This window comes from Fundulus heteroclitus, chromosome 9, assembly GCF_011125445.2.
Source record: "Fundulus heteroclitus isolate FHET01 chromosome 9, MU-UCD_Fhet_4.1, whole genome shotgun sequence".
Taxonomy (NCBI): domain Eukaryota; kingdom Metazoa; phylum Chordata; class Actinopteri; order Cyprinodontiformes; family Fundulidae; genus Fundulus; species Fundulus heteroclitus.
In genome coordinates, this window is record NC_046369.1 from 24,919,779 (window position 1) to 24,935,731 (window position 15,953).

The 15,953-nt window shown below is 39.3% G+C and overlaps 1 protein-coding gene across 1 annotated transcript in view; it reads right to left on the reverse strand.

Moving 5' to 3' along the window:
- Positions 1–15,953, reverse strand: part of sema6bb (sema domain, transmembrane domain (TM), and cytoplasmic domain, (semaphorin) 6Bb) — a 242,666-nt gene that overhangs the window by 38,828 nt on the left and 187,885 nt on the right. The window contains 2 exon segments of the mRNA XM_036141318.1: positions 5,017–5,075; positions 12,538–12,615. Coding sequence (XP_035997211.1) covers positions 5,017–5,075; positions 12,538–12,615 — 137 coding nt within the window.

A 15,953-nucleotide genomic window follows, 5' to 3' on the forward strand; every position in this document is an offset into this window, starting at 1 on the left:
ATGTAACAATAGTCAGATTCAACAATGAACTACCTACAGAGTCACCAAGTTAAAAAGGCTTTTAAAAGAAATTTCTTCATGCACTGCAAAAAGAGAACTAAAAATATGTAAATTTTTCTTGAAATGAATGTATTTGCCCTTGATTTGAGCAGGTAAATATGATTATTTGCCAATGGAATGAGTATTTGTACCGTTAAAATAAGATAATTAGAAATCCTGCACTTGAAATAAGGTGATGGAGATGAATTGTTCCTATTTTAAGTGCAAAAATCTTATTCCATTGGCAAATAGTCCTATTTACCTGCTCAAATCAAGGAAAAATACTTTAATTTCAAGAAAAAAAATCTTATTTTTAGGTCTATTTTTGCAGTGTACCTGCAATTTGGAAACAGAAAAAAATGTTTTCATAGCTTTTGATTTTTAGTTAGTTAATTTAAAGAGTGATTAATTTGGTGGACTTATGCTTGTGTACAGTTCTGATTATGATCATTTTTGATGATTGCTTTTAAAGTTTGTTTTTAAGATAGTGAGCTTTTGAACTTTGACGGAAGGCCAGAAATGAAATTTAGTTCGACATGCAGCTACAAAGAGTTACTTATGGGGGGGGTAACAATCAACCAAAGGCAGAGGGAAAATAAGTTTACCGAACAGAGATAAAGCAGCCAGACCACGACTCTGCTTTCATCTGGCGGGTCAAGATACAAACAGGTGAAATGAGCCCAATACAGGAGACATGAAATATTCAGCAGGAAATATTTTGAGTTTGTGTTAATGTGCACAAATCCTGTGTGAACATGTTTATAGGTACAAAGATGAAGAGTGCGTGTGTCCTGAATACATGAACAACAAGGCCCATAATAAGGAGAAGCACAGAGGCAGACCCAGTGAGAGGGAACAGACAATCTTCAAAGTGTTGGTGGTGTCACTGACAGTTTGTCAAAACAAGCTCCAAGAAGCTGCGCTTCTCCATCTTTCTCTGACTGAAGATTGTGCGTGCAGACGGCTGTAAAGATCTCAGCCCGGCGGAAAGCGTTAACAAGGACAACGTGAGCATCCAAGACAAGGAAAGCTGTCAAATTAAAAACAAAAAGATATTTGATGAGAAAATGGGTCATAACTCATGAGATTAGGTTTATTATAATATCCCACAACTGGGCGCACAGCTGTAAACAATGTTTAGCTCAGGCATATTCATTGGCTGCAAAATGAGCTCAAATATTCCTGAAAAGCAGGTCCAGGGAGCAGAACAAGACCAGCAGAGAGCTGCACTCTTCCCTTGCTCATGGGCGTCATGAAGAGTTTATGTGCTTAAATCTGAAACTAAACAGAGAAAGATATGAGTGCCAGTTCTTAGCAGCATGCCCACTTGCTCGCTCGGAGTCAATGATCCGGAAAATTACATCATTTGCACATTGTCTCACCTGCTGATCCACTGTAGACGTTCTTCCTTGAGGGCTATATGAAAATGTCTGCACAAAGGTTCTTTTTAGCATATGTATTTATGGACGCTTTGCCTTCACAGGACATAATTCTTGGGACAAAACTACGTGCAGAAAATTAATTAGTGGAGTTTATTTGGAAGCTTCCTCTCATTCGATCCAAAGCGCCTTTTTTTACCGCTGACAGAAAGTGCAATTTTAATGTCAGGCGTCACAGTGCAGTGGACTAACAGCAGCAGTGAGAGCAGGGTGCGTGTGAAGGAATGTTTTCTGCTTTTAATTTAACGTATTTGGAATACCAGATCAAAGCTCAGGGAGCCATTACATTTAATTAACCGACAGAAATCTAAGGCCAGGAACCTGCAGCTGGAATTTTTACAACACATCTAAAATACTGCATGGGTAAGGATGACGGGACCCATTTGTTAATGTAAACTCATCGTCTCTTTTCAGAACTGATAATTGCTTATAATGGTGGCTGACAGTAGCCGGGGATGACAGTTGTCTCTACAGTATTCCCAATTTTTCATTTATCATTTTCTACCATAACCTATAGAAACACAACAAAATCTTTATATCACGTAAAGCTCAAGAGTTTTTCAAATAGAGCCAACAAACATTTACTTAAATGGGAGCCCAAGAAAACAACTTAAATTATTTAAAGCATTTTAACTTGGGTGCCTTTATGGTTTGTGTCGTAGCAACACGAAACAAGCCGGACCCGTGAGGAATAGCAGCCGTCAGTTTTCTGTTTCACACGTGGTTTCCCTGCTCCAATCAGACTCCTTCGGTTAACATTAAAACTCATGTTGCATTATTAAGTATAACACAGGGCAAAGTCCTTTCATTTGCAACAACCATCCGCAACATCCATAAATGCATCATCTACAGTTAAATCTAAAATCATTCAGACTCCTGGCAGATTAAGGTGCAAAGTGACCTTTCACTTTTTTTCAACATCTTTCCTGATTGGAAAAAAACAACAACGACATCATTTTATAGCATATAAATGATATATATATGATTCATTTTAGGCTTAGCTATATGATCCTATTTTAGTAGATCAAATGGTATTTGATGTGTAAAATAGCATGTTTTAGAATTGTATGAGTATACATTTAGCTTTTTTGATAAAGTGATAAACAAATAGTATTACTATCCAAGCACCATCAAGTCAAAGAGATAAAACTGGTGTTGTGCACACCTGGGACAAGTAGATCTAGCAAAACATTTAGGCACAAGCACTGAGCTGTAGAGGTGCATAAAGATGTTAATGGTTTTCTTAGTAAGCATTACTGACAGTCCGCCTTATAAAAGCTTAATTAATATAAAAATATTGATTAAAGGTAGCTGTTTTTGGGGAAAAAAATGTGTCAGACTTTAACATGAAGATGATCACTAAACAAATAGTCTTCTTCAGCTTTTATCAGCCTTCACTGCTAGACTGTTTCTGTACGCAAATTCAAAACGGCTTGTTCTTGAGTGGTAATATGGTCTGTGTTGTTCAAAATGTAAAGCTGAAGGGGCTGATTGTAACCCGGTGAGATTAATTTAGGAGTGAACAGCTGCTATAAGCGAAACACAAAGGATGAATCTGGTGGTCTGCTGTGTGCGCGTCCTCTCAGTGAGGCTGATACACTTAAAGCTACGTCCACACGGAGCAGAATACTGTATCCGCACACAAAGCCGGAGGAGCCGTAGAAGGCGTTGTAATACCTATGCCACACCAGTGAGTGGAGCAGTAACACTGTCAGAGCAGTATAGAAAGAAGAAGGAGGGAGAAAACAATGAAGGCAGGAGAGAAAAAAGAGGTATAGGTCTAGAGTGGAAAAATGTGCAAGTGTAAAATCCACACTAAATTGAGACCGTGCAATTCTGAAGTTCACCACTGCTGTTGTCTGTGTTAGCGCATGAGTGTTAAGGCGAGGTCTACGTTGGCTCACATACACAAACACTGCAGCTTGTAGAGAGTTATGTGGACTGGGGTGTCCAGACAAAGCTGCCATGGGGGGATGGCTTCAAACTTTCTCACTATGGGAACTGGTTTCAAATGTTGGCCGTTCTGTGGACGCCTCGTCTTTAATTAAAATATCCGTTTCAATTCTTTGAACGTAAACGGTACATAAACATTTTCTATATGTCTTCATCTCAAGGAAAAGCTTCATGTTTGGGCAGTAATTTAAATCAGCACAATGTATGTTTACCGTAGTGCACTGGATTATTTGAGTGAGGAATTGACTGATCCAACCCATAATCCAAAACTACAAGATGAGAAGCAGAGATTAATTTACGAGTTTATATCCAAACATTTTTCATGACACTGAAAGGAAATGACGACTTGAAGTGTCACCATGTTAAAGGCACAGGGACTCTCTTTCCAGGATAATTATTACACTTTGTCGCATAAACAAACATTGTATGAGACTATAAAAAAAATGTAATTCCAGGCCTGAGTTTGTAGAGGACTACAAAAAGACAATAAATAATCCACTCATCTCCCAATCATGGCTGGAGTGGATGGATTACCATAAATCTTAATAGTTTATGTGCGGTACAGGTGTTCTGTAAATATTTTTCTTAGCTGAAAGTTGATGCTTGTAGAAATTAAAAAGGGAAACACTGTTATCGCATGTGTGATTAGGATTAAATGTATTGTTGAAAGAAAAAAAGAGGAACCTTTCACAGCTGTGCCTGTGTTAGATCCACGTTGAGAATTATCTGGCAGCTCTTTAGAACGAGGGCCAACATTTTTATTAAGGTCCCTCGCTCGCTCCATAAAATGGACACACATGAGCTTAGTGAAGATAAATTACCAGGCGAACTTCGCCACATGCCGCGACTGAGCGTCGGCCCTCGATTACAGGGTTCCCCCCCCCGTGGTTCATTGGTCAGCGGCTCTGAAGTGAGAGCGCAGCATCAAACGGGGCACCCATCTAAAACAGGATTAGACTTGTACACGAGCTCCCTCTCTGCAATATTTATCTCCCTTTTCTCCAGGAGCACGGCACATGAACTCAGGAAACTTTCACAAGTGAAGGATTAATTTGCACGCTTTGGAATTAGCACCAAGATCAAAGCGAGAAGATGTCAGGGGAGTCTCGTAAAAAAAAACCTCTGTGCATCTACAGCAGAGATTATGCTTTGCTTTTAATCAGCTGCTATTTTCATAATGATACATAGAAAGAAGGAAAAAGGCTGGAGTTGTATATAATTAGTCACTTGTAGATGAAGTAGAGCCTAGCAGACAACCAGAAAGCTAAATAAAACAATTCTTTTTATGGTAACATAGGACAAAACGGAACCAGCAGGGTGTCATGTTAGGTTTTGATGTTTACTCTGCAGAGAAATGAGACACAACAGGGCACTGAAGAGAACTGGAACATGTCTTTGAGGTATTTTTTTTTTTGCATTTCTGTACAAACGAAACAACAGAGCTTATTTTCCCTTCTGCTGTCCTATTGTTTGCACTGAGAACAACAACAACAACAAAAAACTCATGTAAAGATCTAGGCAAATACAAGAAATGCCATTTACTTTCACATGTATCAGTAAATCGACAAAGAATCAACCCTCTTACCGTCGCAGTCACCCAAGTGGGCCACGTTGCCGTGTTCAACATCTTGCTCGAATGGCAGTCTGTGGAGGATAAAAGGCACACTCATTAATCAGAGGGCACACAAGCACAGCGAGCCAGCCACTGAAACACAGTGCAGATCCACTCTGATAGGGCTAGACTATCTCAGGGTTACAGGTAAAGAGCAGCGTGAATCTTCACCGGGTCCTTCCTCATTCGTCAGACTCAAGAAATGTTTGTTTTTATGCTGAGAAAGTGGATGAAAATTTCATTAAGTCATAAAAACGAGGCCCTTGAGGTACCTAATGTTCCATAATCATTACCATTCTAATTTAAAGATAACCATTCACCCCTGCAGCTGTGTCCATAATTAAGCTTATTTAAAAGCTGGATGACAAATATTTCTAGGTCAGCACATGAGCCTTCTCGCTAAGTATCTTGGCTGTGAATATAAACTCCACGTCTTCAAGGATTAAGGAGTTTGTGCAGCTTCCAAAAATCAATTTACTTTAAATGCGCTAACACGGGTTTTTAGAAACATGAAACCCACGTTGGACTATGTCATCATAAAAAAAGAATAGCGTCTAAGTGTTCGGGTTCCTGCCTCGCTGCTACTACATGTAGGCGGATAATGTTGCGTCCTTACTTCTTGTACTTTTGTCCAGGCACACTGACTCACTGTCCGATCACATACAGCAGTGGCAACAAGCATTTGATCACAAAGAAGTAAATAGTTTGTGCTTTTTCTGTTGTTTCATATTTTAGGAGAGACAGAAACGTCAACAAGAAATCCTTTAAAAAAAAAAATTATCTGCATTTCATTAAGTAAAAAGTATTTCATTCCCAGCTAAACATGACCTTAGTCTGACGCCTTGTCTACGCGGAAACAAACATGGTAAATCTTCCTAAACGATTAAGAAGAAATGTGCGTCCACATGAGAGGATGCAGCCCAATTGAAAAGGCTGTAGTAGGCAGGCTGGGCCCATTGATGGCACAAAAGAAACACGCATGGAAAAATTAAACCGCCGTTTTGAAATCTATCCGCTCTGGGACCCGGTCTAAAAAATGATCGTCTGCTGTCGCCCAAAAACGCCTAAACAGCAAAATGCTTTTGCATATGCACCTAATCTGATCGCCGTGAGGACGAGGGAAAGCTTTCTTGCCAACGCAGTATTAAGGTGTTTCCATTTGTTGGCCATGTTTAAACACTTCTCAGGAGGTTTCTTGGCCCGCTTCTCCTGGCAGAAAAGTTTCTAAATACCTCAGGTTTCTTGGCAACTTCACGACTTTTATGTGACTCTTTTCAAACCATTTCTTTGCTGCCTTTGGTGGATTCTTTGGGTCAATGTCATGTTGCAGAACCACACTAAAGCCAATCTTCATTATTCTGACTCTGAGGAAGGTTGTTGTCCAAGACTTTACTGTATATGGCCCTTTAATGTGGTTGAAGTTATTCTATATCCTTAGCAGAAACTACTCCAAAGCACGATGTTTCCAACTCCATGCTGACTGTAGGGAAGATTGTAGGGTCATATTCAGCATTTTTGATTCTCCAAATACAAGAATTATGAGAAAAAACACATACAGCTGCAAACTGGTGAATGGATGTTTCTCAGTGACGATATGAAAAGACGACTCGGACACTTAAGGACTCTGTTACTTGGAACACAATGCAGCCTCAATGCAGCTGAAGTTTCAAACATTTGACTCTTTATCAGAACAACAAAGCAGTGTATTTTAAATAACATGTGACAGTCTAGTAACCAAGAAGGTTGCAAAACATGTGAATCTGATCAGCCATTATTGGACAGGCTTAGACACAAGGAGAGTTGTAGAAAAAAAACTATTTTAAATGGCCTTAAACAGGTCAAAATAAAAATATGAATATAGTACGCTGTTCAGAAAAAGTGTAACGTTTCCACCTCTGTTTATGCCTGTGGGGTCTATGTTCTTCAGGTCACACTTAGCATTCTTCTTCATTCATCCTTGAAGAATTTGGTTATGGCCAAAGAGTTTGATTTCTGTCACAATCCTCCTCTCTGAATCATCTCCAGCAAACCCGGGTCAGGCTTGTTCAATCGTGTTCTTGGTGATTGGGGTCCAAGCTACCTTCAGATTTATCACACCAGTGCCTCCTGTTTAACTGTGGGACGATTCCTCAACTTTCTCATGATCATCCTTATCGCGTGAACCAAGATCTTGCAAGGAGCTACAGGCGGGGGGGGGGTGACTGGTGGTCATTTAATATTTCCGCTGTCACTCAATGAATGCACCAACAGCTGTCGCCCTGCCCGACAGCTTCTTGCTGACGGTCCTAGAAAATATTGCAGCCTCCTCAGATTTCCTCTTCAATCTCTTTGAAAGATCTGTGTTATTGCTAATTGTTGAGAAGAGGTTGGACTGTGAGGAAACTCATGACTTTGTGGACAGTTGCACGAAACCAGTTGAAGTCACGAGTGTCTTTAATTGCCTGATCGAACCAATCTAAAGGAGTCGGCAACTACTCCTCTATCTCAATGACATGCAAATCATTTTTAACACTTATATCATGGATTTTTACAATTATAATTAGGTTTATATCATATCTCTCCTCACTGAAGGTAATGTACCATAGCTGTTAATTTCTTTGTGAGGAGGAGATCAAAATTTCAAAACAATATGGTCTAAGTAATCATATGTTAAACTGGTAAAACTTTAACCCTCAGTTCAGAATTCCAATAAACCCACAAAAAATCATAACTAATTGCATTTCTGCAACTAATTTCCTATTTGGGCAGCAGGGGAGTACAGAAAAACTGAACACAATATAAGGTATGATGAAGCGAGGAAGTCCAGAGGAAATGAGAGCAGCTCGGCACAGGCCAGGTGCTCTCAAAGAAAAACACAACTGCTTTTGGTTAGGGCTCGTGTCGGGGGAGCTACGCGAGGTTGCAACGGGCAGAAAAAGAGAGTGTAGTTTAGTCTGAGCTCAACAATGTACTTGCCTGCAGGCTTCATTTAATGCAGAGCTCATTTAATGAAATTCACGTGCAAAGGAGAACTTATTGCTTAGTGATTTACGGGAAACATATGCCAAACTGTTTATTTGGCCTTTTATCAATAGCAAAAACAAAACATGATGTCTTGCAAAACTATATACACTCACCGAGCCTAATTTTGTCAAGTTACAGCCACTACCTTCAGTGCATTTTACTGGGATTTTATGTGACAGCCCAATGCAAAGTAGTGCATAACTGGAAGAAAAACGATACATGGTTTTCCTCCATTTTTTTACTTGTCAAAATCTAAAATTATTCCCAGTCAGGCCCCCCTGAGCCAATACTTTGCAGCTGCAATTACAGCTGCAAATCTTTGGGTGTGTTTCTACTCACTTTACAAAGAAAGTTAAAGTTCAGTCAGACTGAATGGACATAAAGTACATTTTCAAGTCCAACCACACTTTTAGGGGCCATGCTCTGATCTACGCCACTCCAGCGTTTCTCTGGCCGTATGTTTCGGGCCGTTGTGTTGCTGGAAGGACAACAGGCACAGTTTTGAAATTTGTTCTTCTACTGCCACTAACAGATTTTCTTCGAGGATTGTCTTGCTTTTTTCTCGGCCCGTGTTCCACTCATCCCTGCCCAGCTGGCCTGTTCTTCGTGAAGAAACGCATCCCCAGAGCATGACGCCGCCACCGCCATGTGGGAACGGCAGGCTCAGGATGACGTGACGTGTTAGCTTCCTGACACACGCAGCATTGCACAGTTTGTGTCTCATCTGACCAGGTCACCTTGTTCCACATGTTTGCGGTGTCCGGCGCATGACTTGCCGCAAATATTAAACCCAATTTCTCTTGGCTTTCAACCAACAATGCCTTCCCTTTACAACTCTTACATAAAGACCAGCTTTGCGGAGTGTTTAACAAAGTTAACAGAGTTGTACTGTCAGAATAATTTCCCACTTGAGCTGTGGCTCTCTGCAGCTCCTCTAGAGTTACCATGAGCCTTCGGCCCACTTCTCTAAACACTGCTCTCCTGGCTGGCCCGTCAGCTGTGTCTTGGCAGGTTTGTATTTGTGTAAAGCTTGTAATATTGCTTCGTAACCTCACCCTGCTTTAAGCATCTCTACAGTCACTGACCTCTAAAGATGATTGGTTGAGCTGGATTTTATGTGGGGTTATCAAACTGAAAGGGGCTAAATTATATGCATGTCACAATTTTCTGATTTCTGTCTGAAAACTCTTTTCCTTCCACTTCATAGCGATGGGCTTTTTTGTGTTGGTATAGTACACAAAATTAATAGAATACACTAATTTTGATTCTGTATCATTAATTTGTTGATGTGTATAATTGCTTTTGCAAGGCGCTGTACTAGAGGGGGATTAAATAGCCAGTAGATAATCTACAGCAACTATTGCATTATATGTTATTCTTATACTGTAACATACAAACAGGCAGGCTTTCTATTCCAACATCACAAACCATAGAGAAGCAGTATCATGGCTATCACGCATAAATACCACTGGGGAAAAAAACTCATTGCAAATGGTTTTCTAAACAGATTTGACTTTTTCTTTTTAGTTTTTACTCTTAAAAGGAACCAGTTAGATGGGTACGATTATAATAACCTTTGAATTTAGTTTGAAATGCCATTCTGATTAGTTTACCACAGATAAGTCTCGGTTCTTACGCTACAGTTCCCCCCCCCCAAAAAAAAAAAAAAAAAGTGTGATGCGCACTGCAACGCGCGGTGACATTTACAAACAGAGAGCGACAGAAGTGCTGCGTGGAATTTAAGCTCGGGAGGAGATGGAGAACAATCTGTGGGAAAATGGCTAAATATGTTAGGTAAAGGTGAAAGGAAAAACATCAACATAGTGTCCCAAATGAAATAATATGGTCTCTTGTAAACAACATTACAAAATGTCTGCTCTCATAATCAAATCATAATCTGATTTGTCTGCAGAGTAATGATTACATATTAAAGCACGATCGAAGGAAGTAGGTTGGTATGTTCAGATTCTTCCTTATTGGTAGATGGGGTTAGTCGATAAAGTTCTGTAACTGCATTTAATCTGAACCCCAAGGCAGCAGACCATCAAGTTAGCTTTACATAAAGACTTGAAACAGGAAGGAACAGTGGACCCGACACTGGCCACAGCCTTTTCTGAGGCTCAACGCAGAGTCTGGAGGCAGCAATAATGTCTTGGCAACAGTTGATGAAACTCACAGCGGGAGAAAAACTGAACGCAAATCTTAAACATATGTCTTGAAAATCTTGCCTTATCTCAGAATTTCTTTTGGCCTCAATACGTTCTTGGTGAAATAAAAAATAAATAAAAAGCTTTATGAGCACAGTGAGACACAAGCCAGAGTTATGTTGTACTTTTTTGTGCAATGCAGATAATGATGTACAATTTCTTTAAATATGTCAGGTTGTTGTTTTTTTTTTAGTTTGCACTAGAAAATAACTTTCTGGCCCACATACAACATCTAAAGCACAAGAGGAGAACAGACTGTACAGGGATGCTAAATTGTCTTTGGAAGTTTGTGTTGTGCAATGAGAAAACAATGCTGCACAATAACCATTTGGCCTTTTGATGTCTGAAAAACACTTTGATGAATGACTTTAAATAAACAGTGAACGGGTGGCAGATGTCACCATAATAAAGAATAATGTCTTGTGATCAGCTGTCTACGTTTAGGCTGACAATGTTGTTGTTGTTTTTTTTTTCTACATCTTGCACATTCGTTCAGGTACACTGGCTCATTATTCAAAGGCTTGAAAACAGCATGTGATATAATCCAGATGATGTCTGATGGTGGTGCAACATGGAGCCTCAAACTGAGGTCCTGAGAATCTTTGTTGCATTCCTACAAAAGACAAATAGGAGCTCAAGTAATTACCATCATTTCCGGACAAAACATATGTATACTTTTACTTTGGACCAGTTTTTTTAAAGTATGAACTGCTGGCAAGAGAACAGAGATGTTGAACCGAATCCTGAAATGAATCCTGAAATTCATGACCGGATCACCTTCTGTTACTAAAGCGGCACAGATCCAAACTTGAAAGAGCAAATAAGATGCAAATTACGGTTCTAGTCAGACGTTTACATGCAGTAAACATAAATGTCTTTTTATTTTTGCTCTTTTTTTCCCAAAAAGATTTTGTGACATTAGTAGCCAACAATCACAGCAATCAGAACGAGAGAGAAGAGGGGAAGACATGCGGGAAAGTAGAGAAGCAAACACCTGAGTGGGTCACAGCCTTGGTAAACGCCGTTTACTCCTGTTATGCTGTGCACCACAACTATTTTTATCCCCAATCAATATAGTTAAAAAGCTCAATTTCATTCATACAACTTTATAAAAAAAACAGGATTAGAGTCCAACAGATTTGCAGTTATAGTTGTATCTTATTCATACAGTATTTTACATACATAATGAAATGGCTTCTGCTTAAAGGCTGGGTCAGGGCTAGAAAACTAACCAATTTGATATATCTATATGAACTGTGACAAGAAGAGTGTTCAATTATCACACCAGAATTATTCCAGGACCTTTCTGACAGACAGTTCAAATAAATTATTAGTTAATAGGTAATATGACATTAATGCTGACAATGAGTACTAAGTAATAACTTCTGAAAGAACCTGTGTTTGGTATCACCTACTTATTTTCTTTGATTTTATACTAAAATCAGGAAAGCACAACAACAAGCATAGCAGTGAAACGGTGAATCTAATTTTACCCAGCATTACTATTAAAAACACAAAGGCTGTCTCTCTTAGCGGCCGTCCACATTATAATAATTATACGACATATGACTCTCTCCTCTGGCGATGGCTACCTGAGAAAGGTTGCATCACTCCACAAAGAGGAAATCCTCAGAAACTCAATGCGCAATCGATTGCCGAGTTGACCGCCCTTGGTAAATCTTATGAAGCCAAACACAGACGTCTTTAATAGCATAAGCAGCCTGCCCGAGGTGGTCTTTAAGGCCCGTGCTGTCTTTTCAGCTGCAACTACACTTGCGTTGCAAAGCCTAATTCAATAAGCGGCTTGACTTATGTGAAATTTGATTTCAGTGGAGGAAAGCGTTCGAGACTGGAGGTGAGCAGCAAAGACAGGACAACTGCAGCAGGAACAGAGACGGCTCTCACACAAAGGCGACACTTTCCACATCTACACCGTGTCTAGAATCAGCCATTCACAATCTACAAGTACACAAAGATCAGACCTTGGCAGACTAGACATAGGGGCACAAAGTCCAACTAAAGGCTAGAACCAAACTGGATAAACAATGCATCAGACATCTCTGAAGGTGCCAGTTCTGCTTCCAAGAGGCAATAAAATCCCCACAAAGTGACTAATGAAGAATTAAATCAGCGCTAAACAAATCCTTAGGATCCAAGAGAAAGAATAAGGAACAGTGGTAATAAAACACGTAAAACCTCAAGAGGAGATAAAGAAAAAGTATCACAGAGCAGACTGGAAATGGAAGCGCGGTGGTTGTGTGGCTACAATGGAAAAGTGTCCCACCTGGTTCCAGGTCTGAGGAAGGAGCAGGTGCTTCCTCTGGTCCAGCCACAGTACGGGTCCCTGGAGGCGATGCAGTTCCTGAAGGAAAAGCAGAGAAAAATTAATTACTTCAACCTCAAAGATTAAACTGGGTTCCCATAAGGAGGTCTCAAAGTTAGCCTCGGATGTGCTTGATGATGAGAGCAGCTTAAAGGGACAGAAATGCTCACAGTTAACCTACTAGTGTAGTTTGTTCTACAATTTTACATACAGGGGGAGCTTTACATTTACACACAAGGTATAGAAAAGACACATAGCCTTTTATTCTCCCTGTCTGACATGAATCAGACCAGGTCTTTCTGATTAAAGGTCATTTAGGATTAAAATCTTTATTTACTAAATGCCAAAATAATAAGCGCTATTCTAGTAAAATATATATTTTAAGTTAAACATGTGGCTACATAAAATACAACATATGCAGTTAAAACCCATTTATTATTCAAAATTTGTGTGATAAGGTTGTTTGTAGGACATACATCAAGGGAGGCCGTAAAGGATAATAATCTGTTTGAAAGACTATTAAACAACTATAAATAGCCATGCTTATGCTATTGACAGAGTCCATTAACGTTCACGTGCATTCATGTTTAGCTTTGATTGGGTTTGTCTCAAATCTGAAACATTTCCCATCTGTCAATCAGGCTGCCACCCAGTGAAAATGAATGTAACTTGTGTCAGCAATACCTGAATGCCTTTCAGCAATATTTGAATAGTTTTCTCCACAAAGCAGAAAACGGCTTTCACAGCTCTTTGCATTGGAGAAAAGCAATAGTAATGAAGATGCTGACTGCATCTAAATGCTCCGTCTATAGCCCGTAGAGGACATTTAAGCTTACTGCCAAGGTTACAACGCTTATTATGACAATACACCAGAAGTAATATGCAATACTTTTATGAAGTATTTCTAAAAAGTGCTCTAATTTATGGCAGGAAAGCTTTTTATTATGCTTAAAGTCTTTTGAGTTTTCAAATAACAAATCAGCGTGTGCACCGCCGAAGGAACTCACTAAGTTTTCTTCAACAACTTGAAGTTTTCTGTAAGTATTTTGCTACTTTTAATCATACCTGGGTGTGATATTAAAGCAGCAGATCAGAATAATAGACAAATGTATGCTAAGCTAAGTTTAAAAAGTTGTTCTGAACTGCATGTCTCCCTCAAGCAAACTGCAGCTTTCGCAATTTCCCAAGGTGTGGAGCTAAATGCTCTGAAACATTTAAAATTCATCCAGACTCAAAATAAAAACCAAAAGGACGCCTGTACCTTAACAAAATGTTGCTGCGTAATCGAAAATGTTGTCGGTATCATGTATTTTTTCTAGTATAGGTAATGAGTTTGAATTTTTAATATTGTGACAACCCTAATAGGGACAAGTGGTCTGAGTCAACAAACACTGAAAAACATCAATATTTAAAACCTAACCAGATTTATAATGCTTCAACCTAGATGGGTTTTTCACTACACATAAATAGTCAGTAGATAAAATACAGTCTTGAAATAAAGATACAAAACAGAGTAAAAAGATAACACTCAATAGTACACAACTCAATTTGACTGATTTGAATCAATCACATGACCTTTAAAGACCCAATTGACTCCCATAGGAATCAGCCTACAATCTACCAACACTCAATGGTACCGCTGCTGAGATTGTCAGCCAGTATAAATATTTGGGCAACATCCTAGACAACAAGCTAACCTTTGAATACAGACGGCCTCTGTAAGAAGGACAACCAGAGGCTGTTGTTTCTAAGAAAACTGAATGGTTTTCCTGTTGATCTCTAAAGAAAAAAAAAAAAAATCTTTTAATAAATCTGTTTTAATTCTTGAAATAGTGTGCTAGTTTGGTAACCTCGACATGACAAATAAAAAAGACGTTATTGGGTGTAGTTAAGGTCTGTACTAAAATTGGTGCTGATGTGAGAGACTTTAATTGTGTATTCAGAACAACGACTAAGAGAGCAACATCAACCCTTAATGATCCTCAGCATCCTTTGTACACTGAGATAGGGTTGTGTCATAAAGAAGGAAGTTTATGTATGCCCACAAGGCAAGATATAACCAATAATGGATGTATGTCATCCTGTAAATTCTGTTTTAATGTTTCAATGTCTCTATTTTTGGGGGTGAGAGCCCATTGTGTGTTAATTTTGTGGACTCTGTTGCAAATGAATTGGCCCTTGGGGACGGTAAAGTTTTTCCATTTAATTCAATTAGGTTCAATTTGGACTGAGTTGGACTGAATGCACATGGTTCTGAATCTGACTGCATGGAGTAGATTGGATTGGAGTGAACTGGACTGATTAGACTTGAGTTTGATTCTATTCATATCATAATTGGATGTGAATAGAATCAGTTTCTCTTGTAAAGTGCCTTGAGATTGTTTTTTTGTGACCCGGCTCTATACAAATCCTGTGAACTCAGCTACATTTATTTAATACCAACATGACTAGATTTTCTTTTGATATACATAAAGCTTCATAAATCTTGTCACTGTCTGTATTGCTTGTGGCATGAATTTAATGCAGGAGATTGATAAATTACAAACAAAAATCTTATTTGTACGTCTTTGCACTTACACCACATTTTCATTTAGTTTCCAAAGCACCAAATGCCACAAGCTGTATAGGATAATAATAATAATAAGTAAGTAACAACTGCCACACAATAAAAGAAACCCAAACCCAATAACATCCGTGTTTGGAATAACACAAATCTCTCTTGTAAAAGACCCCAAAGGGGTTTATGATCCATTCACAACTAATAAAACATTTAAAACTTATCGAATTAGCCTGAGGTATTCAACATAAGCATAACTGTAAAAGTCTAAACTACATGCTCTGCACAGACTGGAAAAATAATTACTTACAGTAAAATACAGAAAGAATATGACTACTTGAAACTAAACTGGATAATTCAAAGCGAACGGAGTGGGATCTGCACATCGTCCACCACAATGCTAAACAAACATTCAGAAAGCTCCCAATCACTGCTCAAAGGTAAAAAAAAAAAAAAAAAAAAAAACGGAGCAGGAACTGCTGAAGAGTGACTAAGACATGTTGAACCTACTCATGCACAGAAAATGAACCCAGATACGCAAATCTAAACACATAAGCACACATGTTAAACACACCTCAGGGAGCGTATGAGTGGTTTCCAAATGTGGTCTGGATTACACGCCTGCATGACTCACCTGCTCCAGCGAATACGCGCCACATGTGCTGCCGGGGTGTGCACTGATTTGTGTTAGTGTGGCGGTGGACCCCAGCAGGCCGCAGCCACGGATCTCGTGACGAAAAGAGCGGGGGGGAGGGGGGGGGGGGGGGTAGGGGGCTCTGTTGCTCTGATTGCATGGGTGTATGCTGGTGGAACGCCATTA